General features: G+C 42.8%; 1 protein-coding gene and 1 long non-coding RNA gene across 2 annotated transcripts in view; one reads left to right on the plus strand and one right to left on the minus strand.

Annotated features, from left to right (window-relative positions):
• Positions 1-236: 236 nt before the first annotated feature.
• LOC115133356 (astrocytic phosphoprotein PEA-15) overlaps positions 237-25,246 on the minus strand; it is a 49,949-nt gene continuing 24,939 nt past the window's right edge. Inside the window, exons 2-4 of the mRNA XM_029666500.2 lie at positions 1,625-1,799; positions 481-636; positions 237-360 (exon numbers count right to left, since the gene is read on the minus strand). Of these exons, the coding sequence (XP_029522360.1) occupies positions 296-360; positions 481-636; positions 1,625-1,796 (393 nt within the window). The 5' untranslated portion in view covers positions 1,797-1,799 and the 3' untranslated portion in view covers positions 237-295. The remainder of the gene's footprint in view (positions 361-480; positions 637-1,624; positions 1,800-25,246) is intronic.
• Positions 9,953-15,362, plus strand: LOC115133357 (uncharacterized). The gene is made up of 4 exons (XR_003864192.2): positions 9,953-14,326; positions 14,432-14,513; positions 14,627-14,733; positions 14,823-15,362. It is a non-coding gene; the product is annotated as an uncharacterized LOC115133357 (long non-coding RNA).

Here is a 25,246-nt window from a genome sequence, read left to right on the forward strand (position 1 = left end):
ACACTTCTTTTAACAAAGAGGGATAGGATTTTAGCTTTGGCTCTGTCTTTCTTTCTTTGTCTTTTTTGTTCTCTCCATCTTTCTCTCATCTTGAGCTCGTCTTCTCCTCCTCCTTCAGTCAGGGAAGAGGCGATCGCGGCAGACGTGGCAGCGAAGCATCGTGGCGATCTGATTGGTTAATTGGAGAGGGGCTGCTAGTCTCTGTGTCATGTGGTGTCTGTTAGTGGAACGGGGTGGGGGGGTCGAGATGGTTGGAGTGCCAGGGGCCAAAGTGCAAAGGTCAGGGGTGATGACCTCACACTTTTTTAGGGGGAGGGGCCAACTTGATGATCTCGTCTTCGGAGGGTTGGCGAATGATATCTGAGGAGAGAGAAAGAGAAAGAAAAAAGGGTCTCAGTAAAAGTTGAATGTTTTTTGGCAGAGGGAATGTGGTGTCACACACACGCGCACGCACGCACACACACACACACACACACACACCTTTGTATTTCTTGGCAGAGGGGATGCGTGTGAGCTTGGTGTCGATCTCGTCGTCCTCAGAGATCTTGAGTACGGTGGTGCGATACTCAATGACCCGGGTCAGCAGGTCTGGTCGTCGGGAGATCTCAAAGATGTGCTCGATGTACGACAGGTTATCTATAAGAAGGGCAACATCGGGTGATGTTTTTGAGGTGCAAAACAACAAAGACCTGTGCAAGAATACTAATTGTAATATGAAAGGGATTCAATTTGAAGCGTTATAAGATCTTCGCTCGTTTGCGCCATGAAACAACCCTCCATCCCTCCCTCTCCTCCGTCCCCTTCCTCTCTCTCTGCGTCTCTCACACTGTGCCAGTTTGTCATTCTTCTCCTGGTCACTCTCCACTCCTAGAGCCCTATGAAAATCGGTGTTGTAGAGAACGTTGACGGAATCCCATTGAAACGGAATTCAACCATGTTCCAAAATGTATTGACCTTAGTAGGAAATCAACTACATGTATTGAACTTGTTTGAAAATGTATGAATTCACCCAAGTAAATCATAAGACATGAACAAAATGCATCAGTGGTTCGTACTTTCCTGCAACTTCCTGAAAGGGCACAGGAACTCCGAAGTCTGTGTGCATGTGTGCGGTGCACTCATATACTTTGTGTAGCCGCTAGCGATGATGATGCTAATGATAACATCCTCTGGTAGAGATGAAAAGGTTTCCCAAAAAACCTTCTCAATTAAACTACAATTTAGCCTTATGCCTATCTGGCAGAATGATATCAGGATTATTTGCATCAATCCTGTGGCCATTTGTTTAGCAAACTCTGCAATCATGTGAACACTACAGAAGCTTTACGAACAAAACAACGGTCTCTGGCTGGCGTGCACATGAATTAAAGGGTAACTACACCCCAAAATCTAAATTCCTTCAATTTTTTCCCCCAGACCTCAAAAGTGGTCTCCTGGTGTGGTTTAAGCATTGTTGTGGAGTTAGGTAAAATGTTGGGGAAAAACTAAATGGAATCAGGCAAAAAATACAACAGATTTTATAGGGCCCTACACTCCCCTCCATTTCTCCCCCCCTCCCTTCCTCCTCCTCCCTTCCTTTCCCAAATGTTGATCTGGGAAACCTGGAAAATTCTCCCTCTCTCACCCTGTGCCAGCTTTTCGTTTTTCTCCAGGTAGTTGAACCACTCCTTGGAGGAGGTGATTGTGTTGCTCTGGTCCTCTGTGATGTCCTCCTTGCAGGCTGACTTGAGTTGGTCCAAGTCCTCGTTGGTGATGTTCTCAGACAGGTCACTGAGCAAAGAGCTGTACTCCGACATGGTCTGAGGGAGAGAAGAGAAGGGAGGGCAGGAAGGGAAAGAGAGAAGAGAGAGAGCTGTTAGCTAATTTTGAAACGGTGAACCTTAAACACATACTTTGCATCAAAGTATGAGTGTGTGGCTACATTTCTTTAGTGTGTAAATCTTCTTTTCTCTAGACATTACCATTAACCACTGTCCTACAGCCAGTTCTATTTCCAACTCCCTAATGGTTAAGGTTTGGTTTGTGTAATCTGATCCTACATCTGTGGTTCGGGGAAACATCTCTCTAGAGAGGGAGTGAGAGAGAAAAAGAGAGAAAGAGAGTGAGATAGATAGAGAGAGAGAGAAAGAGAGAGAGGGAAAGAGAGAGCGAGATAGATATGTAGATAGAGAGAGAGAGAGAAATAGAAATATGAGAGTGTATTTGATGTGGGTGATCGAGTTTTGAGTAACAGTAACTGAGTGTTTTTCAAGTGTTTCCTGTGTGTGTGTGTGAGTGTGTGTACTGTATGTGTGTGTGTGTGCTCTTGTACAATGGCATCTACCTACAATAAAAATGAATGCACACTGCACACACATACAGCTGTCTTGCCTTGAAAAGGAGAATAATAATTATTGGTGGATCTCTCTGAACACGACTTGTGTGTGTGTGTGTGCATGTGTGTATCAGAGGAGGCTGGTGAGCGGAGCTATAGGAGGACGGGCCCATTGTAATGGCTGGACTGGAATTGATGGAACGATATCAAACATATGGAAACCAGAGGTTTGATTCCGTTCCATCAATTCCATTCCAGCCATTACAATGAGCCCTTCCTCCTACTGCTCCTCCCACCAGCTCCACTGATGTGTATGTATGATTAACAAGGCTCAGGCATGACCTAAATACTAGAAGTGCCATACTCTCTTCTACCAGGAGAGGGCAGTGATCCATATACAGACCCAATGGTGTGTGTGTGCGCGCATCAGCGTCCTGACAGACACTGTTATGCGGTCAGTTTGTGTCATTTTCCCTTAAATGATGAAGGTTATGATAGGGTGTGGGTGAAATGAACCTAGATCTGTGACTAAGGGAGAGCAATATAACAACAGTGTGTTTTACTGGTCCTGCCCCCCCGCACCCCATCCCTCCAGCCACACATAGTCATTACCTTAAATGTCACGTTCATCTCCCCTCAATTCAAAGCAGTTTTTAGTCAATAAAGCGAGAGTGTTGCGTGGGAGAATACACTCCTAGCCCCGGGTGAATGGAAAATGGAATGCAGTGCAGGTGTGTGTGTGTTTGTTCAGATGAGTGTGAGTGCGTGCGTCAATCTGTCTGTCTGTCTGTCTGTCTGTCTGTCTGTCCTCTCTGCCTTTCCCTGTAACCCTAAAGGGTCTCTCTATTGCAACACAATAAACCAGCCCTGCTTTTGTGTGTGTGGAGAAATACAACACAAGACAGATTATCTATTCTATTACTTTCTAGTCTATTTCTCTCCCCCTTATCTCTCTCTTTTCTCCCCATCTCACTCGCTGTCTCTACTCTCCATCTCTCTTTCGCTCCATGCCTCCTACCTCCCTCTCCCTCTTTCTTAACCCCCCCTCCTCGTTCTCTAGGACGAGGCTGACACTGCTTCCACACATAGTAGGGCCACTGTCTCCCCTCACATTCTCATGAACACAAACATGCTTTTGTCTGCTGCTCTCTGTCTCTCTCCCCCCACCCCTCCCTCCCTCCCTCCCTCTATCCCAGTGTGTGGAGGGTGAAGGTGGGAGAGAACGTCTGCTGGTATCTTCTGTCTCTCTACCTCCCTCTCTCTCTCTCACTCCCTCCACCCCTCTATCCCAGTGTAAGGAGCGGGGACAAGAACGCCAGCCTAGCCCAGGCAGCCCCTCTCCCCCGTGAGTAAACTCCTAAATCTACCCCCTGGCAGCCATCTGGCCTAGCCCCAAGCAAAATGGGTTCCAACAGTATTCAAAGTAATTTCAAATACTTTATATGTGCTTCATTGAGCTTCACTGGCTTCATGGACCAAGAGAATAGTCTCAAATCTGTAATCCCCACCCATCTGACACTAGGCAGGCAAGAGCAAAGTTATTGGAGTTTTGGAAAATATTCTAAATAGTATTTGAACCCAGTTCTGGCTGCTCTAGAGCCGAGCACACCATATGGACTGTTCATTTGACGAGAGAGCAATGCCACTGTGCTATTATCCACCTCGCCAACAAGACCTACTGTTCTCACACATACAGTTGAAGTCGGATGTTTACATACACATTTAAACTCAGTTTTTCACAATTCCTGACATTTAATCCGAGTAACAATTCCCTGTCTTAGGTCAGTTAGGATCACCACTTTATTTTAAGAATGTGAAATGTCAGAATAATAGTAGAGAGAATGATTTATTTCAGCTTTTATTTCTTTCATTCACATTCTCAGTGGGTCAGATGTTTACATACACTCAATTAGTATTTGGTAGCATTGCCTTTAAATTGTTTAACTTTGGTCAAACGTTTCAGGTAGCCTTCCACCAGCTTCCCACAATAAATTGGGTGAATTTTGGCCCATTCCTCCTGACAGAGCTGGTGTAACTGTCAGGTTTGTAGGCCTCCTTGCTCGCACACACTTTTTCCAGTTCTGCCCACAAATTTTCTATAGGATTGAGGTCAGGGCTTTGTGACGGCCACTCCAATACCTTGACTTTGTTGTCCTTAAGCCACTTTGCCACAACTTTGGAAGTATGCTTGGGGTCATTGTCCATTTGGAAGACCCATTTGCGACCAAGCTTTAACTTCCTGACTGATGTCTTGAGATGTTGCTTCAATATATCCACATAATTTTTGTTCCTCATGATGGCATCTATTTTGTGAAGTGCACCAGTCCCTCCTGCAGCAAAGCACCCCCACAACATGATGCTGCCACCCCCGTGCTTCACGGTTGGGATGGTGTTCTTCGGCTTGCAAGCATCCCCCTTTTTCCTCCAAACATAACAATGGTCATTATGGCCGAACAGTTCTATTTTTGTTTCATCAGACCAGAGGACATTTCTCCAAAAAGTATGATCTTTGTCCCCATGTGCAGTTGCAAACCGTAGTCTGGCTTTTTTTATGGCGGTTTTGGAGCAGTGGCTTCTTCCTTGCGGCCTTTCAGATTATGTCGATATAGGACTCGTTTTACTGTGGATATAGATACGTTTGTACTGGTTTCCTCCAGCATCTTCACAAGGTCCTTTGCTGTTGTTCTGGGATTGATTTGCACATTTCGCACCAAAGTGTGGTTCACCTCTAGGAGACAGAACACGTCTCCTTCCTGAGCGGTATGACGGCTGCGTGGTCTCATGGTGTTTATACTTGCGTACTATTGTTTGTGCGTGGTACCTTCAGGCGTTTGGAAATTGCTCCCAAGGATGAACCAGACGTGTGGAGGTCTAGAATTTTTTTTCTGAGGTCTTGGCTGATTTCTTTTGATTTTCCCACCATGTCAAGCAAAGAGGCATTGAGTTTGAAGGTAGGCCTTGAAATACATCCACAGGTACACCTCCAATTGACTCAAATGATTAGCCTATCAGAAGCTTCTAAAGCCATGATATCATTTTCTGGAATTTTCCAAGCTGTTTAAAGGCACAATCAACTTAGTGTATGTAAACTTCTGATCCACTGGAATTGTGATACAGTGAATTATAAGTGAAATAATATGTCTGTAAACAGTTGTTGGAAAAATTACTTGTGTCATGTACAAAGTAGATGTCCTAACCGACTTGCCAAAACTATAGTTTGTTAACAAGACATTTTTGGAGTTGTTGAAAACTATTTTTAATGACTACAACCTAAGTGTATGTAAACTTCCGACTTCAACTGTACATGTGTGCAAACACACAGGCAGGCACGCAGACACACGCTGTCAAGCACGCACGCATGCATGCACATACACACACACACGCACACACACAGGCACACATACAATTGTCATCGAGCTGAAGGATGCAGCGGCCAAACTATAAGGGTAAAAACATGCCTCACACACCTGTTGAGCCATATTTCTCACTGTGAGCCATGCAAGAGGGGGTAAAGTGAGAGCCATTGAGTATTCTCCTCTCTCTCTCTCCCTCTCACGGTCCCCCGTTCTCTTTCTCTCTGACTCCCCTGCCCCCTCTCTCTCGCTTTCCCTTTCTTTCTCTCTCTCTCTCTCTCTCTCTAGCGCCATCACTCTATTCCAATAGCTACTCGACCTTTGGATGCCTATTCTCTATTGCTGGGTGAGTGAGGGGTGTGCTCGTCAAATAGAACTAAGGGACCTGTATGGTTCATTTGTGTGTGTGAATGTGTGTGTGTGTGTGTCTGAGTGGGGGGCCCGTCACTGTCTGGCTAAACAGGCGGCACCATACACACAGACACAGACACTACACTGTTGTAAGAATAATCACCAACCTCCCCTTTATTGCCCACACACACACCACTACTACTACCACCACTACCCAAACTCCATTCACTCTTCACACTGCTGAAGTTGCCATGGAGACCAGGCCCTGCTTTGTCTTCCAGCCCGGAGACTGTTACCTAGCGACCAGGGAAAGTTCCACTCTACCCCAGAAGCTCCTGGTGCGAGAGAAGGAAAAAGAGAGAGAAAGGGCTAGCGGGATAGAGAGACAGAGAAGGAGAGGGAGAGAAAGAGTAGAGTTTTTGAATGTGACAACATGGTGCCAATGTGACTATGGTGACAATGTCTGACTAATGTCAACACAGACTAACACACAGGCTCACTGTTTGACAGCTCCATGACGAATATATTTTTTTACTTAAACCGCACCTGCCAGGACCCGGTTACGAACCCGGGTCTCCGGTGTGAGAAACAGTCACTTGGCAAACTGAGCCACGAATAGGCGGCAGAGCCCAGAAGATGAGGCAGACACAGCAGTACTTGAGACGGTGTTTTAATAAAGTAAAAGGAATGTCCAGGCAAAAATAAAATCCACAACGTCAAAAGTAATTCCAAGAGAACGAAGGTAATCCTCCAAGTCAAAAAGGTAAATCCACAAGGTGGTAGGTACAGCAGAAAAAAGCCTCAAAAGCTAATCAAAAATAAATAAACAAGAACAAAAACAGAGTACCACAAGAGAGTCCAACTGGAGCAACAAATGTTCACAGCATCACTGGGGCTGGGTGCCAACATTCAAACACAGAGCAAAGAACTGAGGAAAACTAAGGGTTTAAATACAATCAAGGGAAACGAGGCACAGGTGCAAATAATAACTGGAACAAGGGAAAACAAAAGGGTCAAAAAGCACAATGGGGGCATCTAGTGACCAAAACAACCCTGGCCAAATCCTGACACCACCATTAAACTATCTCTGCTTTAACCATGGTGTGTGTGTGTGGGGGAGGGGCTTTGAACCATGTGCTTCAAAGCTTGACCAGGCTAAAATGCGATCTTTACATGTAACCATGACAACCACGTTACAGTGAGCTGCAAAAATCACAAATATGACAGGGATTTAGGAAGGGAATAAAATACCTCCATTTCTCTCTCTCGCTCTCTCTACCGCTATCTCTCCCTCTCAATCGACCTGTGTTATCTCCTTTTGTCTAATCTGCCTCTCTCTCTCACGCTCTCTTTACCCCTGCTTCCTCTGTTATGTGTTGCTCTCTGTCTGCCTCTCTCTCCCCCTTACACTATTTTGCCCCTATTTTGTTTCACAGGGCATGATGACATGGCTCCCTCCCTCCCTCCCTCGTCCCCTCTCACTTTCAGTATCTCTATGCCTGCTTTGTTGTCTCTCTATCAGTCGTTCTCTTGAATCTCTCACTCACTATTAAACCTCACTTCTCCGGTAACTTTTCGAAACTCAATCCCTCCATGCCAGCCCCACTTTTCCTCTCGACTACAGTGTTACAGTCACCTCGTAAAAATGATTGGCACCCTTGATAAAGATGAGTAAAAAATACTGTCTCAAATAGATAATATAAATTCTGAGCTATATTGTATGCTCAAAAAACCTGGACAGTTCTATTATGTTATACTAATCAAATTCTGTTGAACAAGTAATCCTTATCTCAAAATGACAGGTGTCAAAATGATTGGCACCGCTGGTTTCAATGCTTTGTGCAACCTCCCTTTGCTAGGATAATGGCACTTAGACTTTTGACAGTGTATAATGTTTTTGAGATTGGAGAACACACTGGGAGGAATCTTAGACCATTCCACCATACAGAATATTTCCAGATCCTTGATATCCTTCCGTGTACACATACGGACTGCCCTCTTCAATTCAAACCACAGGTTTTCAATGGGTTCAAGTCCGAAGACTGGCATGGCCATTTTCAAAATGTTGTTTTTGTTGTCAAATCACCATTTCTTTGTGGATTTTGATGTGTGCTTGGGGTCATTGTCTTGCTGGAAGATCCACTTGAGGCCAAGTTTCAGCCTTCCAAGCAGAGGCAACCAGGTTTTCGGCTGGTAATGTCCTGGTAATGGGTAAAGTTCATGATGCCATTGACCTTCAACAAGTGCCCCAGGACCAATGCAAGCAAAACAGCCCCATAACATCAATGATTCATCACCATATGTTATAGTAGTTATGAGGTCCTTTTCTGCATATGCATTGTTCTTTAAATGCCAAAACCCATCGCTGGTTTGTTTGGCCATAGAGCCCTATTTTTTGTCTCATCTGACCATAGCACCGATTCCAATCCAAGTGCCAATGCCGCTTCGCAAACTCCAGGTGTTTACATTTGTTGTTGTGCTTAACAGGCTTTTTTCCCCTAGCAACTCTTCCAAAGAGCCTATTGGCATGGGGGTGGCGTCTAATTGTAGTTTCGGAATCTTGGTGACCCCAAGATGCCACCAAGTTCTCTTATTCTCCAACTGTGGCCCTTGAATTTCTACTTGCCTCCCGATCCATCTTCCTCAGTATATGTGGGACAAGATACAAGTGCGTCCTTTACCAGGCAAGTGGTTTTAAACATCTTAATTACTGCCCTAATTGCGGTATTTTTGTTGTTGTTGACGTTTAAAAATATATTTTTTTTACCCATTGCCTGATTTATGAAAATCCACAACTATTTCTCTTTTCGTTTCCTTGCCTTTCACAATGGTGATGGTAGACAAATGGATTTTTACATGCGTATTACCTCATTTTATATCCCAGTGAAACAGGAAGCCATGGAAGGCAACAATACAGTTCCTTAAAGCGGCAATCAGAAATAGAAACAATAATTAAGCATCCTTCCCCACACGTTTCAGTAAAAAGCTGAGGGATGGGGCTGGAAAAATGTAACCACTCTCAAATAAATTTTACAGAGCTATGGGTGCAAAGGACTGACCATCCAGGATATTACAATTGTAGGTTTAACCATGTATATATATATTTATTTTTTATACACTTACTTTGTTTACAGACATTTTAGTAAAACAATCTTATACAGTGCATTTGGAAAGTATTCAGACCACTTGACTTTTTCCACATTTTGTTACGTTACAGCCTTATTCTAAAATGGATGAAATCCTTTTTCCCCCCTCAACAAATCTACACACAATATCCCAGAATGACAAAGCAAAAACAGTTTTGACATTTTGGCACATTTATTAAATATAGAAAACAGAAATACTTTATTTACAGACCCTTTGCTATGAGACTCGAAATTGAGCTGAGGTGCATCCTGTTTCTATTGATCATGTTGAGATGTTTCTACACATTTTTTGCAAATTTATAAAAAATTAAAAATGGAAATATCACATTTACATAAGTATTCAGATCCTTTACTCTGTCTTCTTGGGTAAAGACGCTACAAGCTTGGCACACCTGTATTTGGGGATTTTCTCCAATTCTTCTCTGTAGATCCTCTGCCAGGTTAGATTGGGATCGTCGCTGCACAGCTTTTTTCTAGGTCTCTCCTGAGATGTTCAAGTCCGGGCTCTGGCTGGGCCCCTCAAGGACATTCAGAGACCTGTTCCGAAGCCACTCCTGCGTTGTCTAGGATGTGTGCTTAGGGTCGTTGTCCTGTTGGAAGATGAAGCACTCTGGAGCAGGTTTCAATCAAGATTCTCTCTGTACTTTGCTCCGTTCAACTTCACTTTGATCCTGACTACTCTCCCATCCCCACAGCATGATGCTTGCCACCACCATGCTTCACCGTAGGGATGGTAATTGGCCAGATGATGAGCGGTGCCTTTTTTCCTCCAGACGTGACGCTTGGCATTCAGGCCAAATAGTTCAATCTTGGTTTCATCAGACCAGAAAATCTTGTGGTCTGAGAATCCTTTAGCTGCCTTTTGGCAAACTCCAAGCGAGCTGCCAAGCGGACTACAGGTGCCTTTTACTGATGAGTGGCTTCCGTCTGGCCAATCTACCATGAAGACCTGATTGGTGGAGTCCTGCAGAGATGGTTGTCTTCTGGAAGGTTCTACCACCTCCACAGAGGAACACTTGAGCTCTGTCAGAGTGATCATCAGGTTCTTGGTCGCCTCCCTGACCAAGGCCCTTCTCCCTCGATTGCTCAGTTTGGCCAGGTGGCCAGCTCAAGGAAGAGTCTTGGTGGTTCCAGATGTCTTCCATTTAAGAATGATGGAGGCCACTGTGTTCTTGGGGACCTTCAATGCTGCAGAAATGTACCCTTCCCCAGATCTGTGCCTCGACACAATCTTGTCTAGGAGCTCTACGGACAATTCCTTCAACCTCATGGCTTGGTTTTTGCTCTGACATGCACTGTCAACTGTCGGACCTTATATAGACAGGTGTGTTCCTTTCCAAATCATGTCCAATCAATTTAATTTACCACAGGTGGACTCCAATCAAGTTGTAGAAACAGCTCAAGGATGATCAATGGAAACAGGATGCACCTGAGCTCAATTTCGAGTCTCATAGCAAAGGGTCTGAATACTAAAAATCTGTTTTAGTTTTGCCATTATTCGGGTATTGTGTGTAGATTTATGAGGAAAAAACATGTATTTAATCAATTTTAGAATAAGGTTGTAATGTAACAAAATGTCGAAAAAGTCCAGGGCTTAATACTTTCCAAATGCTCTGTATTTTGGGTTCTGATGGGGTACGACAGTTGAACTAAACTCATGAGGAATTTATAAGTTATATTCTTCAAGAATCATTGGGTACATATAATCAATTTATACGTCCAAAGATCGATGTAGCAACTGCTGATTGCCCCTTTAAGCTGAGATGAAAAAGTTAACCGTTAATGCAGATTGGATTTTGTTTGATTTTATCGATAAGAATCTTTAGAGGTTCCAATCATTTTGACACCTATCTTTTTAAGATACAAAATGATGACTTGTTAAACAAAATCTCTTTCTCTGGCCAATTATATTTGTATAAAATGATATCATTTTCTATATTGTCTGAGCATACAATATAGCTCAGTATTTGTATGATTTATTTTATACAGTCATGTTCGCTGATCCTTATCAAGGGTGTCAATCATTTTGTAGGTGACTGTAAACTGTCCCATCTTGTGACGCTACCCAAAACAAACATAAACAAACACCCACCCCAAAACAATGACAGGACACAGGAAATGACAGGGGACATCAAGCCTCTCTGCACGGTGTCACAGCACATATCTGTTCTGTGTTGATGCACCCTGGTGATCCCTGCTGGGCTAACGTCTAAAAACAGACCTACTCCGTCCAAACTACTATGCACCGGACTTGTGGTCAGCTTAAATGAAAATAAGACTATTATTTGGTTACACTACTGTATATTTGGTGTTGGTTTCTGTCAAATCTGATGAATGATTCTTGATTCATTTTTATTTTTATTCATGAGCAATTCCTAACTTAAGCTCGGTGTCTAATTCAAATTCATCAGCGGTTTGAGTTGACTTGGGAATCAATTGGGCCATTGCATCCAACTTGGAATTTAAAAAATAACAATACTTTATGTCTGAAACTAACAGCGATGCACTATTTCAATGGCTAAGTCTGTCTGCTCTCTGTTCTACAACAATACGGTGTAGCTCTTTCATGCAGTCAAAATACCTAGTGGCCTCATGGGTGGAATGTTATTCATATTTTTCATCATTTCATAATTATTTATTTGTTTACGCTGTTTTTTTTTATGTCAAAACAGTTTTGTTATACTGGTAGTGTTATACCCAAGAAGGTTTGAGGCTGTAATCGCTGCCAAAGGTGCTTCAACAAAGTACTGAGTAAAGGGTCTGAATACTTATGTAAATGTGATATCAGTTTGTGTGTAGATTGATGAGGTGGGAAAAAACAAGTTAATCCATTTTAGAATAAGCATGTAACGTAACAAATTGTGGAAAATATCATGTGGTCTAAATACTTTCCGAAAGCACTGTACACAGTCATGTAACACTGGTCATTTTAATAATGTTTACATACCTTTTAACACTTTATTGGTTACTACATGATTCCATATGTGTTATTTCATAGTTTTGATGTATTCACTATTATCCTACAAGGTAGAAAATAGTAAAAATAAAGAAAAACCCTGGAATGAGTAGGTGTCCAAACTTTTGACAAGTACTTTATTTAGTGTAGTACATAGGATAGAATGGTATATGTACAGCAATAGTTAAATAGGATAGGCCTTGACTAGAATACATTATATACATATAAAGTGGGTTAAGAAAATCTAAATATAATTTATATTTGAGATTCTTCAAAGTAGCCACCCTTTGCCTTGAGGACAGCATTGCACACTATTGGCATTCTCTCAGCTTCACCTGGAAAGCTTCTGATGAAGGTGATGCTAAGCTACAGGACTGTTTCGCTAGCACAGACTGAAATGTTCAGGGATTCATTGGATAACATTGAGGAGTTTACCACATCAGTCACCGGCTTCATTAATAAGTGCATCAATGATGTTGTCCCCACAGTGACCGTACGTACATATCCCAACCAGAAGGCATGGATTGCAATATCCGCACTGAGTTAAAGGGTCGTGTCATACTGCGGCACACCTTGCGTGCTGCCGCAGCATTCTGTGGCACGTCATTTAATTGTCAGCTATTTTTTCTGTTACTTCAAGTTATTACTAGTTTGACCACCAGAGGGCATCCTTGAGAAGCATTTGATAGTATTCCGTATTGGCATTACCAGAGAATTTAAAACCTTTTTTGTAATAACATAGTATTTGGGAGTGATTTTAAGAAATTTGGCTTAATTCATTTGATTAATATTATGGTGTTTCTATTCAGAGAAAAACTCAACCCTCTGGGTTTCCGTTACGATGGAATGGAAAATATGGCGCTGTACAACGTGACGTTGGGAGTAGGCTACAGGATTGGAGGATTCTAAATGGTTTGCCTTCATTAGACAACTTTGTTACAATATTTCTGTAAATCAGTGATATTTCTTCCCACAGTAATTCGTTATGGATCCATAACTAAATCAACATCTGCATTTTGAGTATTTTTATCATTATTTTATCAACAAAATGTTTTTATTTGTTTTATTAGGCTACTGTGCAGTCTACAATACATACTGTAGTAAAACAGGTGGCGGTGGAGTTCCAGAGCTCACAGGTGTGCCTGCCATGGATTGGGACTCCATCTCGTTCCTCGCCCTTTTCAATGCGTCATTCTACACTTGACTCTCCGCCAATGCCGCCTGACTCTCCGCTAATGAGTAGTGACTCTTCGCCAAAACCGCCTGGCTCTGGACCAATGCATCAGCTGTCGCCCGTATCTTTGCCCTCAGAGAATGTTTCTCTTCCTGATGGTTTGCCTTCAAATGACTCGATCTCGGTCTTCAAAGTTTGAATCTCACCCATGAGCACCTTCATCAGATGAGCAGAATGGTACCGCCCTGAGCCCTCTTCGATTACAGTGGCCTACGACGAAAACGGTAGACCAATTAAGAATTAAAAGTGACTCCAACACACAAATGCTGTGTATACATTTTAAGAATTTAGCTTAACTAATCGCTTTCATGGCAACCATCCATTTTTTTTTTCCGGTGTGGCCCGTTGTCCAGCCCTTTGTCCACTGAACTCCACGTATGGTTTTCAAGTCCTCTGGTGGTTACAGTCCTAACCCTGGAATGGGTAGCACCATAGAAAGAAGCTGGCTTGATGAAAACGATGTCCATTTCGTCTCTTTGGTCGCAATGTCATTTCTTTTAGAATAATAGCTCGTTTGTGAATGGTAACTGGTTTAAGGGTTTTGGGCGGGGTGAAGAAAGGAGGAAACATCACTCTAATTACAGTCAGAAGACAGTTGAAGAAACTTGCGTGGACTTATGGAAAGGCAAGGTAAGACATGTTTTATATATTTATCTCTTTTTTTTTTAATGATCAGAACATTAACCATGTGTGTTCGCTTTTTTTGTACTGTTCTGTAGTTTCGACCCAATGATTTGTCTGACAAAACAAAGAACTTTGCGTCCTGCAAGCCAGGGCATGGATCAAAGCTGGCGAGACATTCGATAATGTCATCTTCACAGACTAATCAACCGTGGCCGTTGAGCAATTTGCTCCAAATTGCTACTGAAAAAAAAGGAAGATCAAGGAAGCCGAGTCCCAGGCATCAGCTCAAACTCAATGTGTGGGTGGCAATTTCTCGCCAGGGACCAGGCCCATATTTGATTTTTGATGGTACGTTTGGCTATTTACAAAGCAAAAGGTACATCAAATATTGTAGCCTACACCTCACGGACTGTTATGTGTTCCACAATAATTCACTCTTGCCTCCTTTTTCAGGTATCATGGGTCGAGATTTCTTTGTAATCAACAAGAGATATGCTGGACCCTATGTCAGAGAGGTGTTTCTGGGTACATATCGGTAGGATTTTAGCAATATTTTGTTAGGTTTAGGCCTATTTACATGTATATTTATATTATTTTACCTAATTTTGGTTGTTAGGCTAAATGTATTTTTCTCGTCTCCAATTGCAGACAATGACCCAAAACACACTAACCGCCCGGGTTTACATTGCAAATGAGGGCATAAACTGGGTCAAGACGCCAGCGGAGTTTGTAGACCTTTATGCAGTAAAATAAAGGTTAAATTAAATAAATAAATAAAAGACCTACAACACCTTTGGTAGGCCTACAGTATATCTAAACATATTTTTTTCATCTCTACATGTAGGTCTCCTGATTTAAACCAGATCAAACTTCTTTGGCATCAACAGAAAACATTCATCAGTAACTGCCAATACGACAAGCACAGGTGAACTGGTCAAGGCCATCAAGATGTTTTGGCTAGAGAAATGAACGAAACAACAAATGCATTGATCATCTCAGCAAGGTTTTACCTGTGGTCGTGGAGCTGGCTGGAAGTGCGGCTAAAATGTAGTTCATATAAACATCCGCATTTGAATGTCTTTTTTCTCATTATTTTATTAACAAAAGCATAAAGATTTGTCACGACGTCCGCCGAAGTCGGTCCCTCTCCTTGTTCGGGCGGCGTTCGACGTCACCGGCCTTCTAGCCACCGCCGATCCACTTTTCATTTTCCATTTGTTCTGTCTTTGTCTTACACACCTGGCTTCACTCAACCAATGACTTGTTTATTATTTAACCCTCTGTTCTCCATGTTGTGTTTGTGAGTGATTGTTTATTGTAATTCGGTCCGTCTTTGTGGGCTCGTGATGTTACTTTGTAAATGTGTCTTTTTGAGTAAAGTACGTTGATTACTCTTATCTGCTGTCCTGCGCCTGACTCTCTACACCAGCTACACACAGGACCATTACAAGATATTGATGAAGAAATACTGTACTGCTGTTTTGAGGTATAAATGTAACACTTCGGAGTACTTAAGCATCAAATTCATTTCAAGTTGAGGGATTTTCCCAACAGTAGCCAGGATATAAAAAGTATATTGTCCTGCTAATAGGAAACATTTACATGATGGGCAACACCTGATACAGTTGTGAAAAACAATTGTTTGAAAACCTGTTTTCAAAACGCCTCCAGTTGTCCATCACTTCTGTAAATGAAAACACAGCATCTTGTTTACATTTTTTTTATTGTGTCACACATAATTTGTATCTACCTTTCCAATTACTTTTAGAGTTTGGGATTTACAAATGTGCACTTTTAATTATCAGTTACATCGTTTTATTTCGAACGTGCAGACTTTTTTTCTTTAAATGATTGTTTTATGTAGAATGCTATATTTTGGACCAGTTGTAATTGTAAGTAGGCCTAATAACAAAAAACCTACTTCTATTAGGCGCTTAAGCCTCATGGCCTACCTCACTCAGTTAAGTTATTTTATATAGGTCTAGACTCCGAAGAAATAGACTCCAATTAAGCCCTCTTGTTGTTTGTAAAGTCCAATTATAATGAAGATTATTGTTGAAATGAATTGGTGTAGGTTTGTTGGTGTGCAACACTTGCATAACAAGTTATCTATATTTTCAGCACCAGCCCCTGTTCACCTCCTATTGATTGCGCTGCAGTAGCCAGCAGTTTTTTTTATTTTTAAATTGAACCTTTATTTAACTAGGCAAGTCAGGGAAGAACAAATTCTTATTTACAATGAAGGCCTACCCTGGCCAAACCCGGATGACGATGGGCCACTTGAGCGCCGCCCTATGGCTCACAGTCCGATGTGATACAGCCTGAATTCGACTGTACTAAAGCCTCTTGCACCGAGATGCAGTATATATATATATTTTTGTTGTTGTTGAGAACATTAACCGTGTGTAGGTAGATACGTGTGTAGGTAGATGTGGAAAGATAGATACAAATGATTTGTTGCAAGTTGGGGAGGAGAGGGTGGGTTCACACCTAGCTCAAGTTGGGGAGGGGGGTTCACACCTAGCTCATTTATTAGAAAATTCTTTAGTAAAGGTTGAATAGTCTATTGTTCAGCTAATAGCCCATCCTGCTAGCTTGTGAAAAACTAATAATAATACCCCCCCTTTCCACATTAAAGATTCCAATTGATAAAGTGTTTTTAGCCACAATCGTCCCCAACCCCAATTAATACATTTGGGCACAGTCGATAGCGTGCTGGATTTCGGGCTAGAATGTTGAGGGTTCAAAACCTGCTCCCTGCTTGTTTCATTACATTATTATGCCGGTCTCAAAGCATTAGCCTGGATTGTTACTCCCATCTCCTTCTTCTCTCTCTTCCACGTGTCATTCAGCACGCTTGTGGGCGTACTGGCAGGATGTACTGTTTTTTAATCTGTATATATGAATTACAAATCAGCCTTTACTTAAATCATGTTTCTAGTCTGTTGAATAGTTACAATGTGTAGTCATTGATGTCCCAGGAGCAGGAGTGGTAAACACTGTTGAAGTGTATAATTGTAATACATACATGCAGACACAGCATCATTCAAAGAATGGAGTTTGATACACCTGGTATTGGATATGACTGAAAAAAAAACCTTGCTAAATAGCGATTTTCGTAAATTAACTTTATGACAAAAAATATGCACAATCGTTTGTCTCTACATTAACTAACATATTCCTCTCAATTGTAAATGTTTTGCTTGACTCGTTATGATGCTATAATTACTTACATTAGCTTCCCCCGTAATGTTTTGTCAGCCATCATTGCTGAAGAAAGTCACACCAATCGATATGATTGGTCATATAAAAACCTTGGGACCCAAATGCATAGTGAGGGCTCTAACTCCCCCTTGTGGTGGTCTGGAGCAATGAAGCCGTGACGCTGGGTACATCAAAGTCCCGCGGTTTAAGCTCACAACTTTTAAAGGAGGAACCACTGTACCAGACAAGCTAAATTCCTTCTATACTGGCTTTTAGGCAAGCAACACTGAAACATGCATGAGAGTACCAGCTGTTCTGGACGACTGTGTGATCTTGCACCCGATAGCCTATGTGAGTGAGACCATTAAACAGGTTAACATTCACACGGCCGCGGGGCCAGACGGATTACCAGGACATGTACTCAGAGCAAGCGCTGACCAGCTGGCAAGAGTCTTCACTGACATTTTCAACCTCTCCCTGACCCAGTCTGTAATACATACATGTTTCAAGCTGAACACCATAGTCCCTGTGTCCAAGAACGCCAAGGTATCCTGTCTAAATGACTATCTGTGGCCTTGAAATGCTTTGAAAGGCTGGTCATGGCTCACATCAACACCATCATCCTAGACACACTGGAGCAGCTCCAATTCACATACTGCCCCAACAGATCCACAGATGATGCAATATCTATTGCACTACATACAGCCCTCTGCCACCTGGGCAAGAGAAACACCTATGTGAGAATGCTGTTTATTGACTATAGCTTAGCGTTCAACACCATAGTTCCCTCCAAGCTCATCACTAAGCTCAGGACCGTGGGACTGAACACCTCCCTCTGCAGTTGGATTCTGGACATCCTGACAGGCCACCCCCAGGTGGTGAGGGTAGGCAACAACACATCTGCCATGCTGACCCTCAACACGGGGGTCCCTCAGGGGTGTGTGCTTAGTACCCGCCTGTACTCCCTGTTAACTAACAACTTTGTGGTCTCGCACAACGCCAACATCATCATTAAGTTTGCTGACGACATGACGTGCTTGGCCTGATCACAGACGACATTGGGAGTTAAATAAAGGTTAAATACAAATGATTTAAAAAGGTTTGGCATGGGCCCTCAGATCCTCAAAAAGTTCTACAGCTGCACCATTGAGAGAATCTGGCTTCATCACCGCTTAGTATGGCAACTGCTCGGCATCCGACCGCAAGGCCCTACAGAGGGTAGTATGTGCGGCCCAGTACATCTCTGGGGCCGAACTCCCTGTCATTCAGGACTTCTTTAGCAGGCAGTGTCAGAGGGAGGCCCTAAAATTGCCAAAGATTACAGCCACCCAATTCATAGACTGTTTTCTCTGCTACCGCACGGCAAGCGGTACCGATGCACCAAGTCTGGAACCAACAGGACGCTGAACACCCCTAAGCTATAAGGCTGCTAAATAGTGATTCCGGTGGCTATTGGTTAACTATTTAACTATCTTCATTGACCATTTTTGCACAAACTATTTTGACTCATCTCATACGCTGCTGCTGTTGATTATCTATCTTGTTGCCTAGTCACGTTATACTTACATATCTACCTCAATTACTTCGTCGTACCCTTGCACATCGACTCGGTACTGGTACCCCGAGTATATAGCTAAATTATTGTTACTCATTGTGTATTTATTCCCTGTGTTATTATTTTTATATAAATTCTCCTAAGTCTACACCTGTTGTTTACAAAGCATGTGACAAATACAATTTGATTTGAATTAAGCATAGCATTGTCATATGAATGCATGCATGCGCCCACCCGCACACCAAATTAAGATGCGATCTCACCACAGGTGAAACACCACCCTTCAGGGCACGCCATCCCCCTCTCCTCTCCTCCTTTCCTCTCTTTCTCCACACGTTTTATTTGATTTTTTAATCTCTCCCACATCTATAGCCCCTGGCACTCTCTACCTCCCTCACATTCTCCCTGCCTTCCAACCGCCTCTACTCTACTCCTCTCCTCCTTTCCTCCACTCCAACTCTGATCATCTCTCCCTCTCTCCCATCCATCCCTGCCTTTCAACTGCCTTCCTGCTCAGCGACAGGATTTAAAGCTCCATCCAACCAGTCTTTAAAAACAATATGTTCCCTTTCCCTCCAAACCCATTTCCCCTACAGTAGCACTGTGTTCGGGGAATAAAGAAGGCGTTAGGGAGAGAGAGAGAGAGAGAGAGAGAGTGTATTTGGCCATGCAAACTGCTGTGTAACCACTGAGCCAGTGTGTGTGCTGTCAGCTAGCATCAGTGTAAAAAGATTGTCGGCAGTAGGACGGGCATGCATGGAGAAAAGAGAGGGATGAGAGAGAGAAAGAGACAAAGAGAGAGAGGGAGGAGTGAGAGAGACGCACGGAGAGAGAGAAAGAGAGCGCGTGGGGAGGAAAAGGGAGAAGAGACAGATAACGAAAAGAGAGAGACTGCCCCCCTGAGCGTAAATACCGGCCAGCACATAGGCATGGGTAGAAGAGAGGAAGAGGGAGTTGAGGAGAAAGGGAGTGGCTGAAAGCAGAGAGAGTGAACACTAATCTGGAGAGAGACGAAGCATAGCAAAGTGCCCGGGAATGTAGGCCACTGGCCCATTTCCTCATTCAAGGGAAAGAATTGGCTATGTACAGTATGTATATTTGTATGTGTCTGTGTCTGTGTGTGTATAAATAGTTGTCTTATTTTTAATATGTACAGTACATCGTTATTGTAACTATGGTGGAGAAATGACAAGATTACGTTATAATGCTGTAATTGCATCAAATGGTTGTTTTATGCAACAGAATAAGGAGTTGTTAGAACCCTCATCTATGTGTGTTCTACTGAGGATGGGCCTTTGGAAGATTTACAATGTCTTTGGGGATACCGCATTCCAGAGCATGAGATAATGTTTCTGTTCTATACGGTACCAGGGAGAGATGACCCCAGGGCCAGACCTTGGTCTCTACACAAATAGAACTGTTTTTACAGCAGATAGTGTCTTACTGTGAATTATAAGTATCCTTCATACAATTCTTAACCTTGGGACCCATTCCATACATCTGTTGTTTGTCATGTAGCCCGAAGGGTGTGTATGTTGGCTATAAAAGACCTTTGTACTTTTGTCTCTGGGCTCTCAACGAATCATCTGAGTGTGATTCGTCGACCAGCCATCATTAACTTAGAGCACTCAATCGATTCACTTTATATGTGTGTGTTGTATTGACCTGCTCCCTTATTAATAAGTGAATAAAGATTTAGTTTAAGTATAACTCTGACTTGTGTGATAAGTTTGTCACTCCTCATTTGATAGTAAGGAAATTAACCACCACATAACAATTATGTTTTTCTCTCTCTACCTCCTGCTGTTCCCGCTTTTTCTCTCTCTACCCCTTCTGTCTAGGTATCTCTTCTCTCTCTATCTTTCTTTGTATCCTTTTCTCTCTCCCCCCTTTCTCTATCTCTGTCCTCTTCACTGTTTCCTTTCCTTGACCCTTTCTTCTTTCTTCCTTCCTCTCCCCTTCATAACATTGTCTGGTAATGTGATCTTTGTATCATACACACAACAAAAGGAAACATAAAGGATGTGTCCCAAATGGCACCCTATTCCCTTTGTCGACCAGGATCAAAAGTAGTGCCCTATGTAGGGGATGGGGTGCCACTTGAGACGCAGACAAAGACAGCTGGCCTTCTGATAGTCTAACCTCCCATAGGGCCATGACAATATCTAAATGTGCCTTTCCTCTCTGAACAGAATGATAGTGAGGGTACACGCACACACACACACACACACACACGCAGACACTTTGCAACAAAGTTGTAATCAACCGCTTCTCTACCATTCTCCCGAAGGAGAAGAGAAAAACGTGTGTGTCTGTATGCAGTGCTCCATTTGTGTGTGTGTCTGTGTGCGTGGGTGGGTGAGGTACATAAATTGGGAGGCCTCCACTGCTGCTCTTTGAAGAGTGAGTTTCTGGAGAACTATCCATCTGGTATTAGCTACTGCAGCTGCATTCCACACCACTGTCTCAGTGGAGAAACACACACACACACCAGTAAAGGCTGCTGAGGGGAGGATGACTTATAATAATGGCTGGAACAGACCAAATGGAATGGCAACAAACACATGGAAACCACGTGTTTGATGTACAGTCGTGGCCAAAAGTTTTGAGAATGACACAAATATTAATTTGAACAAAGTCTGCTGCCTCAGTTTGTATGATGGCAATTTGCATATACTCCAGAATGTTATGAAGAGTGATCAGATGAATTGCAATTAATTGCAAAGTCCTTCTTTGCCATGTACAGTAAATGAACTGAATCCCCCAAAAATATTTCCACTGCATTTCAGCCCTGCCACAAAAGGACCAGCTGACATCATGTCAGTGATTCTCTTGTTAACACATGTGTAAGTGTTGACGAGGACAAGGCTGGAGATCCCTCTGTCATGCTGATTGAGTTAAAATAACAGACTGGAAACTTCAAAAGGAGGGTGGTGCTTGGAATCATTGTTCTTCCTCTGTCAACTATGGTTACCTGCAAGGAAACACGTGCCGTCATCATTGCTTTGCACAAAAGGGCTTCACAGGCAAGGATATTGCTGCCAGTAAGATTGCACCTAAATCAACCATTTATCGGATCATCAAGAACTGTCACGCCCTGGCCATAGAGAGGCTTTTTATTCTCTATTTTGGTTAGGCCAGGGTGTGACTAGGGTGGGCATTCTATGTCCTTTTTTCTATGTTTTGTATTTCTATGTCTTGGCCTGGTATGGCCAATCAGGGACAGCTGTCTATCGTTGTCTCTGAATGAGAACCATACTTAGGTACCCTTTTCCCCCACCTGTTTGGTGGGAAGTTTTTTTGTTCTTCGTTTTGTCGGCGTCATTTTTAAATAAAGTTCAAATGTATGCTTACCATGCTACACCTTGGTCCAGTTCTTCAGCCAGCTGTGACAAGAACTTCAAGGAGAGCGGTACAATTGTTGTGAAAAAGGCTTCAGGGTGCCCAAGAAAGTCCAGCAAGCGCCAGGACTGTCTCCTAAAGTTGATTCAGCTGCGGGATCAGGGAACCATCAGTACAGAGCTTGCTCAGGAATGGCAGCAGGCAGGTGTGAGTGCATCTGCACGCACAGTGAGGCGAAGACTTTTGGAGGATGGCCTGGTGTCAAGAAGGGCAGCAAAGAAGCCACTTCTCTACAGGAACAACATCAGGGACAGACTGATATTCTGCAAAAGGTACAGGGATTGGACTGCTGAAGACTGGGATAAAGTCATTTTCTCTGATGAATCCTCTTTCCGATTGTTTGGGGAATCCGGAAAAAAGCTTGTCGGGAGAAGACAAAGTGAGCTCTACTATCAGTTCTGTGTCATGCCAACAGTAAAGCATCCTGAGACCATTCATGTCTGGGGTTGCTTCTCAGCCAAGGGAGTGGGCTCACTCACAATCTTGCCTAAGAACACAGCCATGAATAAAGAATGGTATCAACACATCCTCTGAGAACAACTTCTCCCAACAATCCAGGAACAGTTTGGTGGCAAACAATGCCTTTTCCAGCATGATGGAGCACCTTGCCATAAGGCCAAAGTGATAACTAAGTGGCTTGGGGAACAAAACATCGATATTTTGGTTCCATGTCCAGGAAACTCTCCAGACCGTAATCCCATTGAGAACTTGTGGTCAATCCTTAAGAGGTGGATGGACAAACAAAAACCCACAAATTCTGACAAACTCCAAGCATTAATTATGCAAGAATGGGCTTCCTTCAGTCAGGATGTTGGCCAGAAGTTAATTGACAGCATGCCAGGGCAGATTGCAGAGGTCTTGAAAAAGAAGGGTCAACACTGCAAATATTGACTCCACTGCACCAACCTCATGAAATTGTCAATAAAAGCCTTTGACACTTATGAAATGCTTATAATTATACTTCAGTATTCCATAGTAACACCTGACAAAAATATCTAAAGACACTGAAGCAGTAAACTTTGTGGAAATAAAATTTTGTGTCATTCTCAAAACTTTTGGCCACGACTGTATTTGATACCATTCCACCTATTCCACTCCAGCCATTACCGTGAGCCCGTCCTCCCCAATTCAGGTGCCACCAACCTTCTGTGACACACACACACACACACACACACACACACACACACACACACACACACACACACACACACACACACACACACACACACACACACACACACACACACAAATAAACACAAATGCACACACACATTATCGACCTCATTACTAACAGACACTTCAACCCAGTAGTCAGCACAGTATCTCTGAATCGCCAATCTCAATTCATGGTCTATCTACAGCACCAGTCAAAAGTGTGGACACACCTACTCATTCAAGGGTTTTACTTAATCTTTACTATTTTCGACATTGTAGAATAATAGTGAATACATAATACCACATATGTAATCATGTAGTAACCAAACACGTGATAAACAAATCAACATTTATTTTATATTTGAGATTCTTCAAAGTAGCCACCCTTTGCCTTGAGGACAGCTTTGCACACTCTTGGCATTCTCTCAACCAGCTTCATGAGGTAGACACCTGGAATGCATTTCAATTAACAGGTGCGCCTTGTTAAAATGTAATTTGTGGAATTTCTTTCCTTCTTAATGCATTTGAGCCAATCAGTTGTGTTGTGACAAGGTAGGGGTGGTATACAGAAGATGGCCCTATTTCATAAAAGTCCATATTATGGCAAGAACAGGTCAAATAAGCAAAGACTAATGACAGTCTGTCATTATTTTAAGACATGAAGGTCAGTCAGTCTGGAAAATGTCAAGAACTTTGAAAGTTTCTTCAAGTGCAGTCGCAAAAACCATCAAGCACTATGATGAAACTGGCTCTCATGAGGACCGCCACAGGAAAGGAAGACCCAGAGTTACCTCTACTGCAGAGGGTAAGTTCATTAGAGTTACCAGCCTCAGAAATCGGCAATTAGCTGCACCTCAGATTGCAGCCCAAATAAGTAACAGACACATCTCAAAATCAACTGTTCAGAGGAGACTGCGTGAATCAGGCCTTCATGATCGAAATGCTGCAAAGAAACCACCATTTAAGGACACCAATAAAAAGAAGAGACTTGCTTGGACCAAGAAACACGAGCAATGGACAATAGATCGGTGGAAATCGGTCCTTTCGTCTGATGAGTCCAAATTTGAGACCGCTGTGTCTTTGTGAAACCCAGAGTAGGTGAACGGATGATCTCCGCATGTGTGATTTCCACCGTGAAGCATGGAGGAGGAGGTGTGATGTGTGGGGATGCTTTGCTGTTGACACTGTCGGTGATATATTTAGAATTCAAGGCACACTTAACCAGCATGGCTACCACAGCATTCTGCAGCGATATGCCATCCCATCTGGTTTGCGCTTAGTGGGACTATCATTTGTTTTTCAACAAGACAATGACCCTCCAGGCTGTGTAGGGCTATTTTACCAAGAAGGAGAGTGATGGAGTGCTGCATCAGATGACCTGCCCTCAGCAATCATCCGACCTCAACCCAATTGAGATGGTTTGGGATGAGTTGGACCGCAGAATGAAGAAAAAGCAGCCAACAAGTGCTCAGCATATGTGGGAACTCCTTCAAACCTGTTGGAAAAGCACTCGAGGTGACTACCTCCTAAAGCTGGTTGAGAGAATGCAAAGAGTGTGCAATGCTGTCATCAAGGCAAAGGGTGGCTACTTCGAAGAATCTAAAATCTAAAATAGATTTGAATTTGTTTAACACTTTTTTGGTTACTACATGATTCCATATGTGTTATTTCATAGTTTTGATGTCTTCACTATTATTCTACAATGTAGAAAATAGTAAAAATAATGAAAAACCCTTGAATGAGTAGGTGTGTCCAAACTTTTGACTGGTACTGTATATTTCTGAATCCATACAGGGTATCCACAGCAGGATGTGTAAGACTTTGAGCAAAGTGTCTGTGTGTGTCTGTGGGTGGGTGGGTGTGTGGGTGTGTCGGGCATACTGATGCCCACGGCCGGCTGGCACAGCAGAGCGGTAGCTGTTGTATAAGACAAGGGATCAAAGGTCAAACAG

The sequence above is a fragment of the Oncorhynchus nerka genome, linkage group LG8 (genome assembly GCF_034236695.1).
Source record: "Oncorhynchus nerka isolate Pitt River linkage group LG8, Oner_Uvic_2.0, whole genome shotgun sequence".
Taxonomy (NCBI): Eukaryota; Metazoa; Chordata; class Actinopteri; order Salmoniformes; family Salmonidae; genus Oncorhynchus; species Oncorhynchus nerka.